Source organism: Eptesicus fuscus, chromosome 1, assembly GCF_027574615.1.
Source record: "Eptesicus fuscus isolate TK198812 chromosome 1, DD_ASM_mEF_20220401, whole genome shotgun sequence".
NCBI lineage: Eukaryota > Metazoa > Chordata > Mammalia > Chiroptera > Vespertilionidae > Eptesicus > Eptesicus fuscus.
In genome coordinates, this window is record NC_072473.1 from 53,383,548 (window position 1) to 53,408,518 (window position 24,971).

The 24,971-nt window shown below is 49.9% G+C and overlaps 1 protein-coding gene across 4 annotated transcripts; it reads left to right on the forward strand.

Annotated features, from left to right (window-relative positions):
* The first annotated feature begins 356 nt into the window (after positions 1-356).
* MED12 (mediator complex subunit 12) lies at positions 357-23,592 on the forward strand. Of its 4 annotated transcripts, XM_028138589.2 has the most exons (46): positions 357-491; positions 1,006-1,110; positions 1,318-1,509; positions 1,646-1,805; positions 3,047-3,228; positions 3,406-3,516; positions 3,631-3,885; positions 4,214-4,360; positions 4,523-4,622; positions 4,747-4,883; positions 5,096-5,227; positions 5,585-5,711; positions 6,180-6,409; positions 7,831-7,911; positions 8,249-8,419; positions 8,621-8,765; positions 8,932-8,982; positions 9,297-9,415; positions 9,595-9,738; positions 10,195-10,358; positions 10,561-10,692; positions 11,103-11,330; positions 11,506-11,650; positions 12,052-12,172; positions 12,541-12,642; positions 12,743-12,856; positions 13,100-13,275; positions 13,456-13,635; positions 14,903-14,974; positions 15,406-15,539; positions 15,715-15,876; positions 16,133-16,244; positions 16,410-16,499; positions 16,997-17,106; positions 17,345-17,480; positions 17,746-17,907; positions 18,921-19,295; positions 19,490-19,640; positions 19,792-19,994; positions 20,161-20,238; positions 20,327-20,381; positions 20,457-20,544; positions 22,070-22,313; positions 22,682-22,816; positions 23,031-23,112; positions 23,317-23,592. In XM_028138589.2, the coding sequence occupies exons 1-46, from the start codon at positions 393-395 to the stop codon at positions 23,358-23,360; spliced, it is 6,483 nt and encodes a 2,160-aa protein (XP_027994390.2). In that variant the 5' UTR covers positions 357-392; the 3' UTR covers positions 23,361-23,592. The 4 variants fall into 4 exon arrangements, with proteins under 4 accessions (XP_027994390.2, XP_027994387.2, XP_027994388.2 ...); XM_028138586.2 differs by having other exon boundaries at positions 20,327-20,544; XM_028138587.2 differs by having other exon boundaries at positions 20,164-20,238; positions 20,327-20,544.
* The last annotated feature ends 1,379 nt before the right edge of the window (positions 23,593-24,971 follow it).

Sequence of the window (24,971 nt, forward strand, 5' to 3'; positions counted from 1 at the left end):
GGCCCAAAACTGAGTGAGGCGCCCGGAAGCCAGCGCCTGTCAGAGGTCCGCAGCGCGGCTGCTCCCCTTCTCACAGGTTCGCACGCCCACCGCGCTGGGCTCCGGGACCTTCCGCAGCCCGGCCCCTGAGCAGTGATCTCAGGCCTGAACGTTCCCGGGAGCGGAGCTCCGCCCCAAGCCAGCCCGGCCCCGCCCCGCTGAGGTCGGTATTGTCCGACGGTTTCCGGTGTCCCTCGGTTCCCCTCGGTAGTTTCCGGCAATGATCGAGAGTTTCTAACCTGCCCCCCGTTGTCTCTCGGCCGCCGTCTTCGCCACCGCCGCCCCCCTGCGGCCCCCCCCTCCCGCCCCGGAGCCGGCCCGGCTGGCGCCTCCGGCGCTAAGGGCTGGGCAAAATGGCGGCCTTCGGGATCTTGAGCTACGAACACCGGCCCCTGAAGCGGCCGCGGCTGGGGCCTCCTGATGTGTACCCTCAAGATCCCAAACAGAAGGAGGTGCGCGTTCACAAACCGGGGCTTTCGCGGGGCCAGGGGCCAGCGCTCAGCACTGGAGGAAGCACCTAGGGTTTGGGAAAGGGGGGGCACGGCGGTCTGGTGGGAGCCAAACTCCCGGAAGGGGGAAGAGTAAAGTGGGTGCAGGAGAGTGGGACCTGGAGGGCAGGGGGGCGGTTCCTGAGCGTGACTAGGGAACGGTGGAGGGGCCACGCTCGAGGCGGTCCCCCCTCTACACACCCCTCAGAAAGTTGTCTGAGGCAGCTTAGTGAGCCATGGCTGCTAGCCAGCTTGTGAGGAAAGAGGGATGTTGAGTGAGATCTGGGTGATGGGGTGGGCGGGGGGAGGTGAGGGTGGGGTCCAAATGAACATCAGGGCCTAGTTCTAAACAGCAATCTGTGCTACTTAGAATCCTCCTCCTACCTTGTCGTCCCCTTTTTCCCCTCTTTTCCTGCCCTCCTCTCCCACTACCACCACCCCCAAGGAAAAATACTAAAATGCCATTTTCCTGTCTCAGGATGAACTGACGGCCTTGAATGTAAAACAAGGTTTCAATAACCAGCCTGCTGTCTCTGGGGATGAACATGGCAGTGCCAAGAATGTAAACTTCAATCCTTCCAAGGTGAGAAAATCCTGCCAGGCTGAAGGAAAAGGCTGGAAGAACTGAGAAGGAGCAAAGGCCGTGGGTTGGGAAGACCTAAAGGGACGACCTTAAGTGGCCAAGTTTTCCTTCATAACTTAATGCTACCACATTGGCATTTGCCCATCAAAGGCACCACCACCTCTCCACCCTTTCGTTCCACCCTGAGGTATAGTTTTCTTTCCTCAGATCAGTTCCAACTTCAGCAGCATTATTGCAGAGAAGTTGCGTTGTAACACCCTCCCTGACACTGGTCGCAGGAAGCCCCAAGTGAACCAGAAGGACAACTTCTGGCTGGTGACTCCAAGATCCCAGAGTGCCATTAACACCTGGTTCACTGACCTGGCTGGCACCAAGCCACTCACACAACTAGCCAAGAAGGTGAGATACTGTTTCCTGTTCTTCAGGCCAAGGAGGGGATCATGGGTACCAAGTACACTCCTATGCCCAGATTAAGCTATATGACTGCAAGCTCATGGTGCCAATAGAGATCTTACTATTTGCGATGTCCATCCAGGTCCCTATTTTCGGTAAGAAGGATGAAGTGTTCGGATATTTAGCAAAATACACAGTGCCTGTGATGAGGGCCGCCTGGCTCATTAAAATGACCTGTGCCTACTATGCAGCAATCAATGAGACCAAGGTTAAGAAGAGAAATATCATTGACCCCTTCATGGGTGAGTAACTCTTAATGCCAGGGGTCCCACCACTGATCGCTTCAAGAAGTGATAGACCCTTGGAATGATTCTCCTTATCTGTATTCCTTGCTTGTGCTTGTATGTTGGTTTCTTTCAATTAGTAAACATCCAGTGTCTTGAGTGTTTACTATGTACATGTGCTAGGCTGTAAGGATGACCAGTACCTAATCCCTGCCCTTAGGATGCTTATAGTCTAGTAGGTATGCCAAGGCAGGTGTACAAATCACATAATTAAATATATAAGGTGTCAAAAGGGGAGGCAGAAGCTTCTTTGAGACTTCAATGGACAGAAAAATTACTTTCTTTTTTAAAAAAATATTTTTATTGATTTCAGAGAGGAAGGGAGAGGCAGAGAGAGATAAAAACATCAATGATGAGAGAGAAGCATTTATCGGCTGCCTCCTGCACACCCCTACTGGGGATCGAGCCCACAACCCGGGCATGTGCCCTTGACCGGAATCGAACCTGAGATCTTCAGTCTGCAGGTCTACACTTTATCCACTGAGCCTACTTTCTTTTGGGGACACCTGGGAAGGCTTTAGGAAGGTAGCATTTGACTAGAGCCAAAGTGAATGAATAGGGTTTAGAAGTACAGTAGTCCCCCCTTATCTGAGGGGGATACATTTCAAGACCCCCAGTGGATGCTTGAAACCACGGATAGTGACGAATCCAATATATGCTGTTTTTTCCTCATACATACCTATGGTAAAGTTTAATTTATAAGTTAGGCACAGTAAGAGATTAACAACAGTAAATAAAAGTAGAACAATTATGATAATATACTATAATAAAAGTTTTGTGAATGTGGTATCTCTCAAAACATCTTACTACATTCAAACTTCTTGTGATATGTGAGATGATAATGCCTACATAATGAGATGAAATGAGGTGAATGACGTACGCATTGTGATGTAGCATTAGGCTATTATTGACCTGACAATGTATCAAAAAGGGGATCATATATCAGAAAGAAGATCATCTGCTTTGGGTGATCCTGGATCACGGAGCCATGAATGACAGTGTCGATGGTTGGCTATCAGGAACAGATGATACTGATGGTTGGGAAAATTTATTTATTTTCAGACCACAGTTGACTGCGGATAACTGAACAGGCAGAGAGCAAAACCATGGCTAAGGGGTGGGGTGGTGGGGGGTGGGGAACAGAAGATGTTCTAAGCAGAGGGACAGTATAAAATAGCCCCTTTCCATCTTTCCCTTAGAATGGACTCAGATCATCACCAAGTACTTATGGGAGCAGCTGCAAAAGATGGCTGAATATTACCGGCCGGGGCCTGCAGGCAGTGGGGGCTGTGGTTCCACTATAGGGCCCTTGCCCCATGATGTAGAGTTGGCAATACGGCAGTGGGATTACAACGAGAAGCTGGCCATGTTCATGTTTCAGGTAGGGCATGTCGTGTGGGACATTGGATTGAGCCTAATCTCGCACTCTGCCTGTAGAGAACGGAATCTGCCTGCCACCTTGCCCCAGTTGTGGTTCTCTTCATCCTGTCATTGATTTTATCTGCCTCATCTCTAATAATCCCTGGGCTAAACTAATCCTTTCCCCTGGTACCCATAGGATGGAATGCTGGACAGGCATGAGTTCCTGACATGGGTACTTGAGTGTTTTGAGAAAATCCGCCCTGGAGAAGATGAATTGCTTAAACTGCTGCTGCCCCTGCTGCTTCGAGTAAGGTCTAGGATTTTGGAGGCGGGGGGTCTCGGGAGGGTTAGAGGAGGAATCAGATGTGACAGCAAGGTCGCTTGGAGAGAACTTGGGGTTTTGCTCTTTGTGTCTTCATAGTACTCTGGGGAATTCGTTCAGTCCGCATACCTCTCCCGCCGCCTTGCCTACTTCTGTACCCGAAGACTGGCCCTGCAACTGGATGGCATGAGCAGTCACTCGGCTCATGTTATGTCTACTCAGTCGACAAGCACACTGCCCACCACCCCTGCTCCTCAGCCCCCAACTAGCAGCACAACCTCTATACCCTTTAGTGACCTGCTTATGTGCCCTCAGCACCGGCCCCTTGTTTTTGGCCTCAGCTGTATCCTTCAGGTAAGTACTGGGTGGCCCCAAGGAAGTGTTAAGAGGCATCCTGAAAGGAGTTGGTTGGGTGCCTGTCCTGGAGAATGGGGGGTGATTCTGAATTGGAGGTGGGACTTGGCACTGAGTACTTGCTTAGAGATTATTGCTTCTCATTCATGGACTGTTAGTTCCTGTTCAGTTAGAAGAGTGGGTGAGGGGAGGGGCTCAGGGATCGAGTGATGCCACTCCAGGGACTTAGAATACTTTAGGTTGGAACTCTAAGGATTGGGTCTTATAATGGGATTCTAGAGAGGTAGCCATGGTAACTGAGTTTGACATAGTGGTTCCTATCTGGCAGACAATCCTCCTGTGTTGTCCTAGTGCTCTGGTTTGGCACTACTCGCTGACTGATAGCCGAATTAAGACTGGCTCACCACTTGACCACCTGCCTATTGCCCCCTCCAACCTGCCCATGCCAGAGGGCAACAGTGCCTTTACTCAGCAGGTAAGTCGGACCAGTTGCCTCGTACCCCCAGATTAGGGGGTGAGGCTCAATTATTCTTTCAACAATAGTGACTTGGAGTCCTCTGGCACTATTCTTTTAGCCTGGGGCCCTGGCCTTTTGTATGCCTTGGTACATTCTTAAAATCACTGATGTATACTTCAGGTCCGTGCAAAATTGCGGGAGATCGAACAGCAGATCAAGGAGCGTGGACAGGCAGTTGAGGTTCGCTGGTCTTTTGATAAGTGCCAGGAAGCTACTGCAGGTGAGTGCCAGATGATGGATAGTAAGAAGGATGTTTGAGGAAAGGATGGGGATTGGTAAGGACAGAGGTCTGAGAGTTGGACTTCATAGGGAGGTAAATCCCCTTTGCCACTTTTCCTCCTTAGGCTTCACCATTGGACGGGTGCTCCATACTTTGGAAGTGCTGGACAGCCATAGTTTTGAGCGCTCTGACTTCAGCAACTCTCTTGACTCCCTTTGTAACCGAATCTTTGGATTGGGGCCTAGCAAGGATGGGCATGAGGTAAGCAAGAAGAGGAACCGAAGGAACAAAAAACTTTGCAAGAGCAACAGTATGAGGGGAAGACCTGGTGAGGCATGAAAACGGGGTGTCTGAAGAGATGATATTACTGGGCCTGGGATGTTTTAAGATGGGGCCCAGTGTTTAAGAAATCGGAACTGGGTTCTTTGTCCCCAGCTCTACCTTACTCACTCCTGTCTTCCTGTGGTCTCCAGATCTCCTCAGATGATGATGCTGTGGTATCACTACTGTGTGAATGGGCTGTCAGCTGCAAACGTTCTGGTCGGCATCGTGCTATGGTGGTAGCCAAGCTCCTGGAGAAGAGACAGGCAGAGATTGAAGCTGAGGTTAGGGAGCAGAGACAAAAGAAAGTGGTTGGCCAGTGGGGCAGTGGCAACTGGGGTTGGAGACAGATGGAGCTGGTAGTGGGACCATAGTTGAAGCTGTGAGAATAAAGAAGTAGAGAACCTAGGGGGGAAAGTCGAGGGCGTAAGGCAAAAGTAGAAAGGCAAGAGGATTGATGTCAGAGAAGCGATCAAGACTTCAGTTGGGAGGCAGTAAAGAAAATGGAGGTCAAAGGGGGAATGGAATTGAAAAGTTTGGGGTGGAGACAAAATAGGTGGTAGTTCTAGGATTACACATGGAGGAAGGAGTGAAGAAAACAGGTAAAAACCAATCCTGCAGTTTGTTCTTTCATCTTACAGCGTTGTGGAGAATCAGAAGCTGCAGATGAGAAAGGTTCCATTGCCTCTGGCTCCCTTTCTGCTCCTAGTGCTCCCATTTTCCAGGATGTCCTCCTGCAGTTTCTGGATACACAGGCTCCCATGCTGAGTATGGACCCCTGCCACCCTCTGGTTACCTCGGCCTAGACTCAGTTACCCGTTACTGTCATCAGAAAGCATAATTAAGCACCTTCTGGTATATTTTTCTGTCTTGGGCTCTATGCTGAATGAATTTTGGACATAATTCTAGTCTTTGATCATTTTATAGTTTAACAGAGTAGAGAAAGAGAAAAATAAAAACCAGCACAAACAATCGAAGCATTGTCACATATACTTAGCAGCAAAGATGCTATATTCCTTTATGAGATGATGTGTGGGGCAGGAGGTGGGGTAACCAAGGATACTTTGTCCCTCTGCAGTTTTATTTTGTTTTGCATTGTTCCTCTTTTTGCCTACCTCAGGCACTCTAGGAGGAGCATGCCTGAGGTGTATCCCTCTTTCTGTCCCCCTCTCTCTTTTTTCCCCCATCTCTTTTGTGCTTCTCCTAACTCATCTTTTCTCATTCCCTCTCCTCTAGCGGACCCCCGAAGTGAGAGTGAGCGGGTGGAATTCTTTAACTTGGTACTTCTGTTCTGTGAACTGATTCGACACGATGTTTTCTCCCACAACATATATACTTGCACCCTCATCTCCCGAGGGGACCTTGCCTTTGGAGCACCTGGTCCTCGGCCTCCCTCTCCCTTTGATGATCCTGCTGATGACCCAGAGCGCAAGGAGGCTGAGTGCAGCAGCAGTAGCAAGCTGGAGGTAAGTGAGTTTTTCCTAGCCCTGGTTAGTTTCTTCCTATGTTCCCATCTTTCTGGCTCCCAGAGTCCTCTGAGAGTCCCTTACCTAATAATGATACCTAATTATGATGGTAGTATTTGCTTAGTGCTTCTTGGTTTACAAGGCACTCTTGTATCATTCTTTAAAAAAAAAAAAAAAAAAAATATATATATATATATATCTTTAATGATTTCAGAGAGGAAGGGAAAGGGAGATAGAAACATCAGTGATGAGAGAGAATCATTGATCAGCTGCCTTCTGCCCAATTGGGGATCGAGCCTGCAACATGGGCATACACTCTGACCGGGAATTGAACTGTGACCTCCTGGTTCCTAGGTCAGCGCTCAATAACTGAGCCACCGCAGCTGGGCTCGCATCATTCTTTTCCATGTGATCCTAACAACTGCCTTGTGAGGTCATCTTAATCCTATTTTACTTATTTACTTATTTGTTTGTTTATTTTAAAATATGTTTTTATTGATTTCAGAAAGAGGAAGGGAGAGGGGGAGAGAGAGAGAGAAATATCAATGATGAGAGAGAATCATCTGTTGGCTGCCTCCTGCACGCCCCCACTGGGGATTGAGCCCAAAACCTGGGCTTGTGCCCTGACCAAGAATCAAACCCTGACCTCCTGGTTTATAGGTTGATGCTCAACCACTGTACCACACCGGCTGGGCTATTTTTTCTTTTTTTTAAGAATATGTTTTTATTTATTTTAATATGTTATTTAGTTTAGGGAGAGGATAGAATGAGAAACATAGATCAGCTGCTTCCTGCATGCCTCCTACTGGGGATCAGGCCACAACCCAGTCATGTGCCCTGACCAGGAATCTAACTGGTGACCTCTTGGTTTGTGGGTCGACACTCAACCACTGAGGCACTGCGGCTGGGCTGCTTTTATTATTTTGGGAGAGAGAGAGAGAGAGAGAGAGAAGAGAGAGAGAGAGAGAGAGAGAGAGAGAGAGAGGGAGGGAGGGAGGGAGGGAGAGAGGGAAAGAGAGGGAGAGAGAGAAAGAGGAAGAGGGAGAGGGAGAGGGAGAGGGAGAGGGAGAAGGAGGGAGAGAGAAACATGTGAGAGAGAAACATCCATCAGTTGCCTCCCTCCATACACACCTGACCCAGGATTGAACCTGTAACCTGGGTGTGTGCCCTGACTGGGAATTGAACCTGATTCCCTTCTGTGCACGGGACGACGCTCACACAACTGAACCACCTGGCCAGGGCTATTTATTTTGTTCTTAACTGAGGCCCATCATGGTTAAATGAATAATCAAGGCCTGAATCTAGATCCTGTGCGTTTCCCCGTATGGTCTCCTGTCTCCAACTCCCCAGTCAACTTTTCTAGATGGTGGGGAGCAGCTCCCTGGGGCTAAAACAACTCCGCTTATGTTCTGTGCCATCAGGATCCAGGGCTCTCGGAGTCTATGGACATCGACCATAATTCCAGTGTACTCTTTGAGGATATGGAGAAGCCTGATTTCTCAGTAAGTTAGAGGCTAGTGTGGAAGAACCCACCTCTTCAGGGCCTCCCATGATGCCTCTTTTGGGAATTTCTTTATGCCCTTTCATCCCCTTTTGTTCCTCTAAACCAGGGGTGGGGAACTTTTTTTTTCTGCCAAAGGCCATTTGGATATTTATAATACCATTCGCTTAATATAATGCACTTAATATAAATTTATGTTGCTATGAAAAAAGCTCCTAGATTTATTGAATTTCGAATCCCACCTGCAGTTGCCTTAGCAGGGCCAGAACAAATGATTTTGCAGGCCAGGCGTTCCCCACCCCTGCTCTAAGCATTATGCCCTTTTGCCTTTCTCTTAGTTGTTCTCCCCGACGATGCCCTGTGAGGGGAAGGGCAGTCCATCGCCCGAGAAAGCAGATGTTGAGAAGGAGGTGAAGTCACTACCCAAGGAGAAGATGGAAGGAACTCTCGGGGTTCTTTATGACCAGCCGAGGCACGTGCAGTATGCCACACACTTTCCGATCCCCCAGGTACTCTTCCCCAATACCCTGTGACCATCTATTTTGAGCCCAGGTTTCTGTCCCAGGACCAGCGGAGGGGTTGGAGCTGTTCTGGAGGGTGCAGCGTGCTGGGAAGGGTTTGAGCACTGGGCTGCTGAGGGGCATGGTGCATGCTTTTAAGTGGAGGGAAAGAGATTCGTGCAGGAGTCTGATGGTGCTGCTGGGATGCAGGAGGAGTCATGCAGCCATGAGTGCAACCAGCGGTTGGTCGTACTGTTTGGGGTGGGAAAGCAGCGAGATGATGCCCGCCATGCCATCAAGAAAATTACCAAGGATATCCTGAAGGTTCTGAACCGCAAAGGGACAGCAGAAACTGGTGGGTGTGAGGCTCCTTAACCAATCCCCCCCCAAAGAATGCCCTAGTCAGTCTTCCCTTCCCCAGCATAGGGCATTCCCAGTCATGTCCCAATGTCCTGTCTCTTGGAGTCTCCTGAGAGCTCTAGTCCTTTTGAAACTTCCCCCCTCATTCCCCTCCTCTGCAGACCAGCTTGCTCCTATTGTGCCTCTGAATCCTGGAGACCTGACATTCTTAGGTACCTCACAGTAAGCCCCATACTGCCCTCCCTCCCTCTCCCTTCCCTCCCTCATCCTAGCACCTCCCTGTATTTATTCCTCTAAGGTCCACATAGTTTGTGGTCCTTGCAACCTTTGCTTCACTGTCCCCTTCATCCCTCCCCCACCCCTTCCTTGGCCCTCCCTTCCCATCTGCCCTCTTCCCTCCCTCCCCTTCCTTCTTCGTTCCCTCCCTCCCACCCACCCATAGCCTTTCCCTCCATTCCTCACCCCACCCCTAGTCAACTCATTTATCTTCCCTGTCCTGACTGATCTCTTTCAACTGTCCCCTTAGGTGGGGAGGATGGGCAGAAGCGGCGGCGCAATCGGCCTGAAGCCTTCCCCACTGCTGAAGATATTTTTGCTAAGTTCCAGCACCTTTCACATTATGACCAACACCAGGTCACAGCTCAGGTGTGGGCCTAAGTCCAGCCCCCTTCCCACACTCTGGCCTTCCATCCTGTTTTCCTTTCCTCATCTTCTTTCCCTCCTGAGCAGGGTAAACCTCCCAGTCTCATCCCCTTCTACCGCCATCCTTTCCTGCTTCCCTCCACCTCTCTCCACTCCTGTCTCACTCCCACTGCCCTTATCAGGTCTCCCGGAATGTTCTGGAGCAGATCACGAGCTTTGCCCTTGGCATGTCATACCACTTGCCTCTGGTGCAGCATGTGCAGTTCATCTTCGACCTCATGGAATATTCACTCAGCATCAGTGGCCTCATCGACTTTGCCATTCAGGTGGGGAATTTGGGGATATAAGGGTGGAGGAAGGAGTTTGTACTGTATAGGGTCATAAGGATAGGAGTAGAAGCTCAAGTCAGAGTCCCAGGCTATTTGCAGGGGCAGAAAGATTAGCACAGGGGGAGTGGAACATGAGCTAAGATGGCAGGAATAGAGACTCAAGTGCTCCCTGGGGAGGCCCAAGACAGATTAGAGCATCGGGTATAAACTGTCCTCCCACCGTGGAGTTCATAGAATTCTATCCTGGAGACTGATGAGATCGTTGATGTGGCTGATGTTAATAGAATAAAGAGCTGTGGCATATAGCAGCAGGGCCCTTATAGACTGAGGCGGCTCCAGCAGGAAGGGGCTGGAGCCTGCCTTTGCCAGTTTCTTCTAAGAAAGTGTGGGATTTTATATAATATGTGGGGCCTGTTCTCGTTTCTCACCTGTTCTCGTTACTTACTCTGCTAGCTACTGAATGAGCTGAGTGTAGTCGAGGCCGAGTTGCTTCTCAAATCCTCTGACCTCGTGGGCAGCTACACTACCAGCCTATGTCTGTGCATCGTGGCTGTCCTGCGGCACTATCATGCCTGCCTCATCCTCAACCAGGACCAGATGGCACAGGTCTTTGAGGGGTAAGCAGGGCTTCGGAATTACCGAAGCACAGAGGGCTCCCATGAACACCGGTGGGGCAGGGCTCTCACCGTGGACGTGCATGCCATTCACGTGGGGTGGGTGAGTATTGCCAAGAGACTTTAATCTGTGTCCAGGGACCTTTGTGTCCCAGCCCCTGCACACTTATCTGCTCACCCTCTTGACCTTCCTTTCTCGTGACAGGCTGTGTGGCGTAGTGAAACATGGGATGAACCGGTCAGATGGCTCCTCTGCAGAACGCTGTATCCTTGCTTATCTCTATGATCTGTACACCTCGTGTAGCCATTTAAAGATCAAATTTGGGGAGCTTTTCAGGTAAGAGAGGTGAGAGGTATGGGATAGAGAATGGAACTTCATCCTTTATCCTTCCCATTGTCGCCCATCTCAGGAGCAGAGCACAGCCCAGGACCCTGCCGTCTCTGCAGGGTTGTTTGGGGACTGTGCCCTCCATGTGTTCTTAGTTCCTGAGAGTGGTCCTCCTTCCTTGTTGGCATTAGCTCCAGCCCATCTCTGTGGGGCCCACACTCCTCCCTCTGCCTTCAGAGGCCCCGGTGCTTTCTTCTAACTGGGTTCTTGCCTCATCTGCCTTGTCCCGTCTCCCTTTTTCCTGTCCCAAGGTTCCTGGTCTCTCACTTTCTCCTCTTTTTCTTTCCTCCCCCTTCCTGATCATCCCTCTGCCTCACCAGACCTTCAACACTTCTATCTGCTTTCCCCTACCCCTGCAGCGACTTCTGCTCCAAGGTGAAGAACACAATCTACTGCAACGTGGAGCCATCAGAATCCAATATGCGCTGGGCACCTGAGTTCATGATTGACACTCTGGAGAACCCTGCTGCTCACACCTTCACCTACACAGGGCTAGGCAAGAGTCTTAGTGAGAACCCTGCTAACCGCTACAGCTTTGTCTGCAATGCCCTTATGCACGTCTGTGTGGGGCACCATGATCCCGATAGGTATGGGGCGTACTGAGTGAGGAATGGGCACTGCTCTCCGGCCCCATATTGGGAGGGATGAGATGCCCGGGAAGTACTGCAATCTTGGTTATTGCCGGAGTGGAAATGAAAAGTTAATGGATCTGAGGTTTTATGGAACAAGGTTTTTCCTGAGGGCATTTGTACTTTTCCCCAGGGTGAATGACATCGCAATCCTGTGTGCAGAGCTGACCGGCTATTGCAAGTCACTGAGTGCAGAATGGCTGGGAGTACTTAAAGCCTTGTGCTGCTCCTCAAACAATGGCACTTGTGGTTTCAACGACCTCCTCTGCAATGTAGATGTGAGACTTGGGTGGGGTCCCACTGGGGCCTGGGCCACTTACCAGGGCAGGAGTCTACTCTCAGTAATCAAGTAATCAGAGACAGAGGTTTTTTTAAAATATATTTTTATTGATTTCAGAGAAGAAGGGAGAGGAAGAAAGAGAGAAGCATCAATAATGAGAAAGAATCATTTTTTGGCTGCCTCCTGCACACCCCATACTGGGGATCAAGCCACAACCTGGGCATGTGCCCTGACCAGGAATCGAACCGTGACCTCCTGGTTCATAGGTCTACGCTCAACCGCTGAGCCACACCGGCTGGGCGGGTACAGAGTTTTGTACAGTCGAGGCATACCATTTTGAGTTTCATTTGGCACCCTGTCTCCCCTCTGAGTCTTAATGTCTGTCTGCCTTTTCTCCAGGTCAGTGACCTGTCTTTTCATGACTCCCTGGCTACTTTTGTCGCCATCCTCATTGCTCGCCAGTGTTTACTCCTAGAGGATCTGATTCGCTGTGCTGCCATCCCTTCACTCCTTAATGCAGGTAAACTACCAATCCAGAATCCCTAGAATTTCTAGATCCCCAATTTCAGCACAGACTTTATGGGCGCACTCTCAGTGTTCAGTGTCGGGCTCCCTGGCATCCCCAGAGGCCAGTCCTGTGGTGTGTTCCAGGCTGGGGAGCCTCTATAACCCTGCATTTGCAGCCCTGATCTGTCCATTTTGTGACCCTTCGAGGAACTCCTCTCATACAGCAAAACAGTTGGCTGCTTCACCTCTTCTTCAGCATTATCTTGGTTTTTTTTTCTTCCTTTTGCCTGACCTCATCTCCCCTTTTACCATCCCTCCTCCACAAACCTATATACAATCTGCTTTCCTTCTGTCCGATCTGCTTTGTCTTCCTTTCTGTAGCTTGCAGTGAACAGGACTCGGAGCCAGGGGCCCGGCTTACCTGCCGCATCCTTCTCCACCTTTTCAAGACACCCCAACTCAATCCTTGCCAGTCAGATGGAAGTAAGTGGTCCTGATCTGAGCCAGCCTGAAGTAGAAAGTGTGGCTACCCCACCCCCACAGTTTCTACTTTTGCTTACCCTGACTTCAGCTCCCTCCCCAGACAAGCCTACTGTAGGAATCCGCTCCTCCTGTGACCGCCACCTGCTGGCTGCCTCCCAGAACCGCATCGTGGATGGAGCTGTGTTTGCTGTTCTCAAGGCTGTGTTTGTACTTGGTATGGGGGTAGGAAGGTAGTGGTGCCAGAAGTGTGTATAGGGTGGAGTGCCAGCTAAACTACAAAGGACAGTCTCTCTCCTGAAGGTGGTCTCCCTGACCTTTAGGGAAGAGAGGAGGGAGGGAAGTATATTTCTGTTCCATAGGGCAGGACTTGGGGAGTTGCTGCCTCTGTGGGTCTGGGGTGGGTCTCCATACAGAATTCGGATCTCACCCCTCCCTATCTCCCGCCTGTGGACCACAGGGGATGCGGAACTGAAGGGTTCAGGCTTCACTGTGACAGGAGGAACAGAAGAACTTCCAGAGGAGGAGGGAGGAGGTGGTACTGGCGGTCGGAGGCAGGGTGGCCGAAACATCTCTGTGGAGACAGCCAGTCTGGATGTCTATGCCAAGTACGTGCTGCGCAGCATCTGCCAACAGGTCAGTCTCACCTTCCCCCCACACCTCCTAAATGCTTTTCTATAATATAGTCCTGTTTCCAGCCATGATCACGCCACCTCTCTACTATACATTGTGTCCCTCACCAACTCCCACCCTATTCCCCTTATTCATGACCCCCCTTTCTGGTTGCCCCAGTCCCCTGATAATCAGCCTCCTTAGGAATGGGTAGGAGAACGTTGCCTTAAATCGCTATGTGAGGACAGCAATGACCTACAAGACCCAGTGTTGAGTAGTGCCCAGGCTCAGCGCCTCATGCAGCTCATCTGCTACCCACATCGACTGCTGGACAATGAGGATGGGGAGAACCCCCAGCGGCAGCGCATTAAGCGTATTCTCCAGGTAGGCCAAGGAATTGGGGGTCTTGTAGAAAGCAGTGGAGTCCAAACCTGGGGTCAAACCATGGGAACCTTGAGAGAAAAAGAGATGAGGAGTTAAGCAGGAAGACAGACAAGGATGTGGGTGAGAGAAACAGCTCCAGAATGGGTTTAGAAGTAAAGCCAAAATGGTCTAGACTCTAGAGTAAACTGTTGGTTAAGGGCACAGCTATCTGGATGCAGTGGGACTTAGCTTATCGGCGGGGGGCGGGGGGGGATGGCATCTGGGAGACCTACTTTTTGGCCTTGTGTTTTTGGCATTTTGGCTATGGCTCAGTAATGAATGGTAATACTACTCAGTAGCTACTACACTAGAATGTCTGTTTCATGCCAGCTACTGTGCTCAGCACACTATGTATATTTTCTCATTTAATCTTTACAACTCTATGAAGTAGGTATGAGTATCTCTGTTCAACTGGTAAGGAAACTGAGGCTTGAAGAGGTTAAGTAACTTGCCAAAGGTCACACAGCTAGTAAGCTGAGAGTCAGTATGTGAACTTAGGTATGCCTGTGCCCTTTTTGCTTAACCACGCAGCTTCAGACATTCAGGTGACTGAAGGGTGGACAAATAAAGCCATTAAGGAGAAGCTAAAGGAATGAGGTCTCTAAAGTCTAGAGGAGATAATGCCAAAGAGAGATTAGCTAGCAGTATAGCCTTGGGGTCTGTAAAGGACTTTGAGCAGCTGATTTGAAACAGGAGAAGCAGGCTTCAACTTTAACATCAAGGATTTAGGTAAAGAGTTAAGCAGAACTTCCTTGTGCTAAAGAATGTGAGGCCCGCCCAGCTGGCGTGGCTCAGTGGTTGGGTATTGACTTAGGAACCAGAAGGTCAACAGTTTGATTCCCGTTCAGGGCACATGCCCAGGTTGCAGGCCCAATCACCAGTCTCTCTCATCATTGATATTTCTATCTTTCTCTCCCTCTCTAAAACCCATAAAAATATATTTAAAAATTAATAAGTAAAATAAAAATATATTTTAAAAAAGAATGTGAGGCCTTGAAACAGGAACCTGGGGAAAGATGGTGAAATCTTTCCTGAACCACTTTTTTAAAAGGTTAGATTTTTCAACCATTTTGAATTATTTAGGTGTAATCTTTCCTGAAGCTGGGGCCATATAGCTCCCTTTCAATGTGTGGTTCAGGGTTGTGAGAGATCAGGAACTGGCCTCAGAGTGATGAGTGGTTGTGGGTGACATGAAGATGACTAGCTTGGGGTGGGATCTCTATTACAGAACTTGGACCAGTGGACCATGCGCCAGTCTTCCTTGGAGCTGCAGCTCATGATCAAGCAGACCCCAAACAATGTGAGTGGTGCCCTGGCCCTCTCTTTCCCATGCTCATTTCTAGCTCCGAGTGTCAGGGAGGTGGCCCACCATAAAAGAATGTTGGTCCTACCCTGGGGTTCTTGAGATAAGAGAGGATGGGAAGATGGCAGATATGTAAAGCCAATGATAAAGGAGCTGGGTTGGAAGTGTTAGGACTCTGAGTTGTGGGAAGGGTTGGCAGTGGTAGTTGTGGAGCCTGTTTCTGTGGTCACTACTGTAAGGAGGTATGCAAAGGAGAAGACTGGGGAATTGGAAAAATCTTCAGGGACTGGAGGGTATGACTTCCAGCAGACTGGTGTCCCTCCCCTCCCATTAACCTCCACAGATACCTTCATCTGCCCTCATCTACCATCTCTTTTCCTTCACCCCAGCTTCCCATTTAGCGTCCCTGTGCCTTTCCTCTTCCCCAGGAGATGAACTCCCTCTTAGAGAACATTGCCAAGGCCACAATTGAGGTTTTTCAACAATCAGCAGAGACAGGGTCATCTTCTGGAAACACTGCAAGCAACATGCCCAGCAGCAACAAGACCAAGCCCGTGCTCAGGTTGGGTAGACATGTGTTAGTACCCATTCCCTTATAAGTTTCTCTGATGGCAATTTAAATTATTTCAACCACGTGGAGCTAGATGTCAGGCATGTCCATCAGGAGAGGAGAGGATGGATTTCTACCAACCTTTCCTGGCTCCTCTGTAACCCTGTGGACTCCATCTGTCCTCCAGCTCTCTAGAGCGCTCTGGTGTCTGGCTGGTGGCCCCCCTCATTGCTAAACTGCCCACCTCAGTCCAGGGGCATGTGTTAAAGGCTGCTGGGGAAGAATTGGAGAAGGGCCAGCACCTGGGTTCGTCGTCCCGCAAAGAACGTGATCGACAAAAGCAGAAGAGGTAAAGCAGCTGGAAGCGGGGACAGGATCAAGAGGTAGAAAGGAGAGGAAGCAGCCCAGTGAAGAAAAGTTAGGGCAGAGGGGTGAGAAAAAAACCATGGAAAAGTGGAAAATCAGAGGGTAAGCATGGGCCACATTGAGCAAGCAGCTAGATCTTAAGATAGTAGGGTGTGGGGCTTGGGAGAATGAAGTTGGAAGCTTCCAGATCTCCAGCCCATGGTCCTATTCTTTTTCTTTTCCTTTCCTCTCATCTCTAGCATGTCTCTGTTGAGCCAGCAGCCCTTCTTATCCCTGGTACTGACATGTCTGAAAGGGCAGGATGAGCAGCGTGAGGGACTCCTTACCTCCCTCTACAGCCAGGTGCACCAGGTACAGGTCTCTGGGTCACGGAGCCTGGAAGGAGGGCAGAGAAGGATGTGCCCAAGAGGCCACTGTGTACTCGGAACCTTCACTACTTTCTGTGAACACTGTGGGTGCTTTGGAATGGGAATGAGGGGATCCCTGAGCTGTGTGTTATACTTGTTTCTGTTTTAGATTGTTAATAATTGGCGAGATGACCAGTACTTAGATGATTGCAAACCAAAGCAGCTAATGCATGAGGCCCTCAAGCTGCGGCTCAACCTGGTGAGAAGGGGAGCTGGGAAGAAGAAGAAGGGAGGGGTTGGGGCTAGAATTGCAGAGCGAAGAAGCCCTAGCCCAAGGAGGATAAGGGGGATGATGGCGGGCCCACACTGTTCTGGGTCTTCAAGCATTCATCCAGCTCTCCTAAAGGACGCAGGCCCTGAAAGTGGTTAAGGACACTGAATCCTAGCAGGGACACTGCCTCAGTTATCCTAGATTCTGGCCGGACCCTAGAAGATTTAGAAGCTCATTTTGGAATGTTGGATAGAATCCTGGACATCCCTTAGTCCAACTCCTTTCATTTAATAAGTAAGGAAACCAAGACCCAGAGATGTCAATTATTAAGTCATTGCCCTGAGTTCATGTAGCAAGTAACAGGTACAACTGGGATACTAACCTCAGGTGGCCCTAGTCCACCCAACCCAGGTTCTGATCCAAACTTTCCTTAAATGCTGAACTTCACCCTAAGCCATCTGACTGACCTATTATGGCCTTGGCAGGTGGGTGGCATGTTTGACACTGTGCAGCGTAGCACCCAGCAAACCACTGAGTGGGCAGTGCTCCTCCTGGAGATCATCATCAGCGGCACTGTCGACATGCAGTCCAACAAGTAAAGCACCCCACCCCTCCCTGCGTTTTGTGCCCAAGAGGGTCCCCCTTCCCTCACACCAGGTGCGCAGCCCCCTGTGATCCGTGTGGCCCATTCAGTGGTCTCAGAGGCCTTGGGTTCCCCACCTGTTTTTGATGCCCCTGGGGTGACATCTTAAGCACCATTCTCTGCTTGCATCCAACCCCCAGTCCTTTATTTTCACCTCTTCTCCGGTTTTCTCCCTGGCTTCCTGTCATAGCGAGCTCTTCACTACTGTATTGGACATGCTGAGTGTGCTCATCAATGGGACCCTGGCTGCAGACATGTCCAGCATCTCTCAAGGCAGCATGGAGGAAAACAAACGTGCCTACATGAACCTGGTGAAGAAGCTGCAGGTGAGCAGAAGAGGCAAGAGCGAGGCTTGGGGAACAGCAATCTTCTTAGCTCCCTGTCCCCTGACCTTGCAGTGACTGTCCAGCCTCTGGGACTTTGCTCTGGCCAGAGACCCCCACCATTTCCTTTCACAGTCGCTTTTTCTTTGTTATTTGTATAGCAAGGATTGACTGAGTGTTTTCATGCAAGGTTCTGTGTTGTCCCAAGATTTTCCATCCCTATGTTTTTGTATTCTTGAACTCTTGTCTCCTCTTATTGTGCCTGCAGAAAGAGTTGGGGGAGCGCCAGTCAGACAGTCTGGAAAAGGTTCGCCAGCTGTTGCCACTGCCCAAGCAAACCCGAGATGTCATCACCTGTGAGCCACAGGGCTCCCTTATTGACACCAAGGGCAACAAGATTACTGGCTTTGATTCCATCTTCAAGAAGGAGGCATGTTTCATTGTCTTTCTGCCCCGCATTCTCTACCTCCTGCCTTTTCTCCTTTTGGACAAGAGCCTTTCCTGCATTAACCTTGTATCTACAAAGGCTCATCAGGCTATTGCGTCCATCAGGCTCTGCAGTGAAAGTCGCCTCTGCAATGTTGAGCTCATCACTAACTTTACTTACATTTCTTCTCCCCATCTTGGGAGTCTCAATCTCTTTCCTTGTTCTCTTCATTCACCCGTACCCACCGTTCACCACTCCTACTCACCTTTTAACATACCACCCATTTCTCAGCACTTCACCCTCCCCTTTCCTCTGCCCCACCTACCTCCTGCCCTCCTCCAACCCTGCCTGCACCCCACCCATCTATCTGGCTGACAGCCCATATCTGATACCCTCATCCCTGCATTTTTCTCCCTCCACTCATCTCTGCACAATTTTCTTTCCCCTCTCTCTGTTAATTGTAGTATTTGTTGAGTAACTATAATCAATGTGTATAGTAGAGAGGGAGAGGAAGAAGAGGATCTAGAGTTTGAAATCCAAAGTCCAACCCATTCACGTATACATTCTCATGTCTTTTCCTGTCCCATCTGTCTCTGTCCCCTTTCCTCAGTGTTTCTATCTCTCTCCACTTGTCTCTTTGTCTCCCTCTGCCTACCTTTCTCTTCCTGTTTTTCTCTCTCCTTTTCTCTCTTTCCCTCTCTGCCTGTCTTTAGTCTCTTGATGCCTTTTCTCTTTGTTTCTATCTCTGTCTTCCTCTGAATGTCAGTGTCTCTCTCTCTCTCTCTCTCTCTCTGCTCCATACACCCATCGCCTTCTCTCCTCTTAACTGTGTCTCCCGTGTGCATGTTTGTGTGTCCATACCCATCAGTCCTCATCTCACCATCTCTCCTGAATCTGCCCATTACTTTTTTTTCCTTTTATTTCCTGAAGATATTTCCCCCTTCCTATAAGTCCTTAAGGTCTGGCTTCTGTTTTACAAGCCTTAGCCACTTATTGTTTCTCATTTTCTGGAGCAGGGTCTACAGGTTTCCACCAAACAAAAGCTCTCTCCCTGGGATCTTTTTGAGGGCTTGAAGCCGTCAGCGCCACTGTCTTGGGGCTGGTTTGGAACAGTCCGGGTGGACCGGAGAGTGGCTCGAGGCGAGGAACAGCAGCGCTTGCTGCTCTACCACACACACCTGAGGCCCCGGCCCCGGGCGTATTACCTGGAGCCACTGCCACTGCCACCAGAAGATGAGGAGCCCCCTGCTCCCACTCTGCTAGAGCCTGAGAAAAAGGCTCCAGAGCCCCCCAAAACTGACAAACCTGGGGCTGCTCCAGCCAGTACTGAGGAACGCAAGAAGAAGTCCACCAAAGGCAAGAAACGAAGTCAGCCAGCTGCCAAGACAGAGGTTAGTGCCATCCCTATGATGCTTCCACAGCCTGTCTCCATGGTTCTTCCAGTTTCTGGTTTGTGGGAGGGGTGGGGGCATATGGGGCAGGGGTGCCTTTGAAATTATAATAACCATGTAGATCCAACTCCCCATCACCCCTCCTAGCCCACTTTACCCCCACCCCTCACCTTCCTCTTTTACTATTCACATAGGACTTTGGAATGGGCTCAGGACGGAGTGGCCCCTATGGCGTGACAGTGCCTCCAGACCTCCTGCACCATACTAACCCTGGTTCCATAACCCACGTTAGCTACAGGCAGGGCCCCATAGGCCTCTACACCCAGAACCAGCCGCTACCTGCAGGTTAGTGCCACCCCACAAATGAGAGACTTACCTGGATTCTTCCTGCCTCAGGGATGATGCCCCTCATCCAAGGAGCTGTGAGTAACCAGGATACCTAGCTGGGGATGGAGGGACAAGGAGCCTTGAGAGGTCAGCCTGCTCCCATTTCCAGGTGGCCCTCGTGTGGACCCATACCGCCCTGTGCGGTTACCAATGCAGAAGCTACCTGCCCGACCACCTTACCCTGGAGTGCTGCCTACAACCATGAGTGGTGTCATGGGACTGGAACCCTCTTACAAGACCTCCGTGTACCGACAGCAGCAGCCTGCAGTGCCCCAAGGACAGCGCCTTCGCCAACAGCTCCAGGCAAAGATAGTGAGAGGGGCAATAGGGAGGGCCCCCAGGGAGAGGGGCATTTAAGGGTCACAGGACTGAGGAGACACTTGAGCTCTTCACAGGGACATGCAGAGTGGGAGATACAGTTAGCGAGATGTAAGAAAGTGTTTCCTGAGTTTAAATTTGTCCCCTTTTTCCCTTTTAGCAGAGTCAGGGGATGTTGGGCCAGTCATCTGTCCACCAAATGACTACTAGTTCTTCCTACGGTTTGCAGACCTCCCAGGTAAGGGCAAAAGATAGTGAGAATTAGGGAGCTTGAGGCAAGTTGCTCTGCACGCTCTTGGTCCTGACTCTCTCCTCCTTTCATCCAGGGATATACTCCTTATGTTTCTCATGTCGGATTGCAGCAACACACAGGCCCCGCAGGTACCATGGTACCCCCCAGCTACTCCAGCCAGCCTTATCAGAGCACCCACCCTTCTACCAATCCTACTCTTGTAGATCCCACTCGCCACCTGCAACAGCGGCCCAGTGGCTATGTGCACCAGCAGGCCCCTACCTACGGACATGGGCTAACTTCCACTCAAAGGTACCCAAGAGAGTCGGGGTTGTAAAGGCACTGAGGTACAGAGGCACATTTGATTTGGAAAAACGTGCCTGGGGGGATGTGACTAATCAGACCTGCTGGAGGTGGCAAGAACACTTATCTGGCTACATAACCTATTGCTACAAAATGCCAGAGCTGGAAGGGACCCTGGCAACCAGTAGTCCCACACCTGCTTCCTCTATATTTCTTTGAGGCCCAGAGAAGGAAAATGATTTATATGACTACAGTAAGGGCAAGTCTAGGGTTCATCGATGCACTGCATGATAAGTTGGCATAAAGCCAGTGTTAGAACAGTCTTAACTCTGGAATGGACACTAATGAACATATCCTCTCACTATTCTGAACATTAGTCAGGCCTAAGTTAAAACATTGTAATTATGTCCTGAGGGTCTATAGCTTAGGGTTTAGAACACTGAAGGATAGACCAGCGGAAGTCCTATACTAGGACTGGTTGGGGTGAGGAAAGTTATTTTTAGGAGGCCAGTGCCTTATCCATTAGGCTACTGGAGGAAAATTATTTTTAAAAAACTATGAAGTCCCTCACCACAAAGAATTGTTACTCTAGTTGAGGAGATGAGACTTACCCAGAAGAACATTTAGAGAACACTCTGAGGAAAATCATAGCCAGATGTGCCATTGTGTACTGTGAAGTGAAATGGGAATCCAGAAAAGGTGCATGGTACTGTCATTGTGGGCCTGAGTCATCAGAGGAAGTGTCACAAAGAAGGTTGGACTTGCGTTGAAGGATGGATATGATTTGGATTTGTGGAGAAGAGGAGAAGGAAGGGGATTCCAAATAGAGGGCATAGCATGAACAGACATGGGAGCCAAATGAGGAGAGTGGCTGAGGACAGGTAGGAGAAGAACTTGGATGGAGGTAAAATTGGTGTCAGGGAAGTAAGGGATAGGCTAGGAGTGGGCAGGTTGAAGAGGGCCTTGACTGCTCAGTGCAGAACTGAGACACAATTCCAGAAAGAGCTCTTTGGACCTGGAAAGTGACATGACAAGTTGGACATGTCTAGAGATTAATATGGAATGCGTGGATAGGATGCATAGAGACGGTGCGAGAAAACTTGAGAACAGGGGGCCTGGTCAGTAGCCTGGTGCAGTGATGTACAGATTGGGGTAAGGAAAGTGGAAGGAGCAGTAGGACTCAATTATCTTCAAGCCCCTGAAATGTTTTTGGGGATTACCACCGACAACAAAAACCTCACAAAGTGTTAACAAAATGCCTATCCTATGCTAAGATTTCCCCCCCCATTTTTATAAGAGAAAAAATAGCTAAAGCAGAATTGAAAAATTTCTAGCCATGAAGGTTATGAGACACTGAGATGGGGTATTGTCTTTACCCCTCACTCCCCTACTTAGAAAGCTGCCAGGACCCAAATGGCTCTTCTGATTAGTGGAACGAATGAAATGACTGAAGTGTCTTTCGGGTCAGGACCTGGGGCTTCTCTTTCACCTCTCTCCCTGCCCCATGCCTTGATCTCTGGACCTCTCTTTGTAGGTTTTCACACCAGACACTGCAGCAAACACCCATAATAGGTACCCTGACACCACTGAGCACTCAGGGTGTCCAGGCTGCTGTCCGATCAGCTGCCATCCTGCCTGAACAACAGCAGCAGCAGCCACCGCAGCAGCAGCAGCAGCAGCAGCAACAGCAGCAGCAACAGCAACAACAGCAGCAGCAACAACAACAGCAGCAACAGTACCACATCCGGCAGCAGCAGCAACAGCAGCAAATCCTACGGGTAAGGCCCAGGGAGTTCATAGGGGACCTGGGAACCCAAGGAGGAGGAGAGGCCCAGGCTCCTCCTCGTTGTTATCAAGACTGACTGAGGCAGTACATAGAAAGCGCCTGGCAGAGTGGCTGGCGTGCAGTAGGATCTTAGGGAGTTAGTTTCCCCTTATACCCACTGTGGTTTTGTGGGGGTCCTGTTGGGAGAGAGTTGGGGTTGTCTGCTGAGGACTCTAGATTGGGTATCTTTCTCTGCAGCTCTCTGAGGAAGGAGGGCACTGAACCCAGTTTCCTCCCTGCTGCTTCTTCCCCTGTCCCTATCCCTCCATGCCTGGGCTCAGCTGCTTGCTCTCCTTAGCAATATCTCTTATGTTCTCATAGCAACAGCAGCAGCAACAGCAGCAGCAACAGCAGCAGCAACAACAAGCACACCAGCAGCAGCAACAGCAGCAGCAGCAACAGCAGCAGCAACAGGCAGCGGCTCCTCCCCAGCCCCAGCCCCAGTCCCAGCCCCAGGTAGCTGCTGGACTCCAGCCCCAGGCTCAGGGACAGCTGCCCAGGTTGGGCATGCAGCCAATGAATCAGGTTGGGGACAGTGTGCCATGTGGTAGGAGGAGGAGTCAAGGCATGGCACACTAAAATGGGATGGGGAGATGGGGATAGAGAAGGATGTGGAAGATTCCGAGTAGAGGGTTTGAATTCAGTCTTCCACTTCCAATTTCCACCTCAGTTCCAGCGCCAGGGGCTTCAGCAGACCCAGCAACAGCAACAGACAGCAGCTTTGGTGCGGCAGCTCCAACAACAGCTCTCCAGTAAGCCTTCCTTCCCAGGAGAGTCCCATGAAATCATGTGGGGGCAGGGAGGGGCAAGTAGCTGAGGCCGTTGCTTCTAATAGCCCATATTGTGGGGGCAAGCATTATATTCCATCCCTTCCCTTGGCACCTGAGTAGCTCTTCCCATGCATATCTACAACCCTGCTTGGCATCCCACCCCTGATCCTCTCTGGTTTTTCACAGATACCCAGCCACAGCCCAATACCAACATATTTGGACGCTACTGAGCCACCTGGAGGAGCTGCTTGTGACTGGATGTGGCCCCACCCTTTTCTCTGAATTCTCAATTCCCCTTCCTGGGCTAACACCAGTAATGGTTGGGGCTCTTCCCTCAGGCTCCATTTTTAATGAGTTTTTAGTATTTTTGTTAATGTAAGGCATCGAGCTGTTGGGTTTTGTATATTATTTATATTGAGACCCCAGAGCTGTTGTACCCAATACACAGAGCTTCTTTGCAAAGGGCACGTGTGAGTTCTGTATATCTGGGAAGGGCGGGCCCTTGGGAGAGTAGTGGAGGCTGGACGGACAAGTTAGAGCCTTCATTCTGTTCAGATCATCTCCCCTGTTTACCTTCCATCCCCTAAATTTCTCAGTTGAATTGGATTGCTACCCTCTCTTTACTTCTCCATCCTGGCAACATATTAAGGTTTGAGCCCTTAGTCTCTTAAGAAGGGCAGCTTATGTTCTCAGCTAGATGATACAGCTTCTGGATAACTTTCCTTCATGGTGGATGTACCACTGGGATTGGGAAGGGGCCGTCAGGCCAGAGGAAAAAAAATCAATGGAACCTGATTCTCCTTCCACTCATCCACATGCTGGGTTTTGAATAAGCTTCAGAGTGGAGGGGGTGACAGACACTGCCTATACTTTTTGCCACCTTTTTGTGGTCTCCATCATGCGCCAAGTAGTATCCTAGACAGAAATCTTCCCTGAGATTCACATTTCGGGGATGAAAAATTGCTCTGCGTTAGCAAGTGTCACCTTTGAATAGGTGGTGGAAGTCTGGCATGGTTCCAGGAGGAAGAGACACCAGTAAAAGGAAGCACCCTTTTCTTTCTCTGCTCTGTTGCTGGAACTGCTTGCTTTTACTCTACTCACCTTGGCAGTTACCCAGGGTAACTGTTGGTCACTCCCATTTTAAAGTAGAGATAAAATCTGCTTCAGAGTCACAATTGATACTGTGCAGGGCCATTCTCGGCCCCTTTGCCTTCAGGCTTGTTTTTTTAAAATACATTTTTTATTTCAGAGAGGTAGGGAGAAGGAGAGAGGGATAGAAACATCAATGATGAGAGAATCACTCATTGATCAGCTGCTTCCTACACGCCTCCCACTGGGGATTGAGCCCACAACCCAGGCATGTGCCCTGACCAGGAATTGAACCAGGACCTCCTGATTTATAGATCGATGCTCAACCACTGCGCCATAGGGGCCAGGCCCCTTGCCTTCAGTTTTAGGGCCCTAGGTCAAATGCTATCCGGGAGAGTCAACTGGTTTACTACAATGGAGTCCCCTGGTGTACCCACCTGGGGCTAGAAGAGGACCAGCCCCTTCTCTGTGGGTGGGCAGTACAGGATGATTTGATAACTTCAGGATAACATCCAGGTCATATTTGCACTATATCACTGGGAAGTGTCGAGTGTGCTGGTAAAACCAGGAGCACCAATCCATACCCAAGTTATAAAATATAAAAAAATAAACTCCCTCTTTGAGGTCCACAAAGTATGGCACTTAAAAGTTATGTGCTCAAGGAATGGAACTCCCTAATAGGGCAAAACCAAACATGACTGAAGCTTCTGCTGAACATTCTAAAGCAGCAGTCGCCAACCGGTGGTCCACGG

Excerpts from the sequence above, each read along its gene's own strand:
- MED12 (XM_028138586.2), top strand. The coding sequence starts at position 393 with ATGGCGGCCTTCGGGATCTTGAGCTACGAACACCGGCCCCTGAAGCGG. Across the intron at positions 4,361-4,522 it reads ACAGTGCCTTTACTCAGCAG|GTCCGTGCAAAATTGCGGGA; the intron begins GTAAGTCGGACC and ends TGTATACTTCAG. Across the intron at positions 5,712-6,179 it reads TACACAGGCTCCCATGCTGA|CGGACCCCCGAAGTGAGAGT; the intron begins GTATGGACCCCT and ends CCTCTCCTCTAG.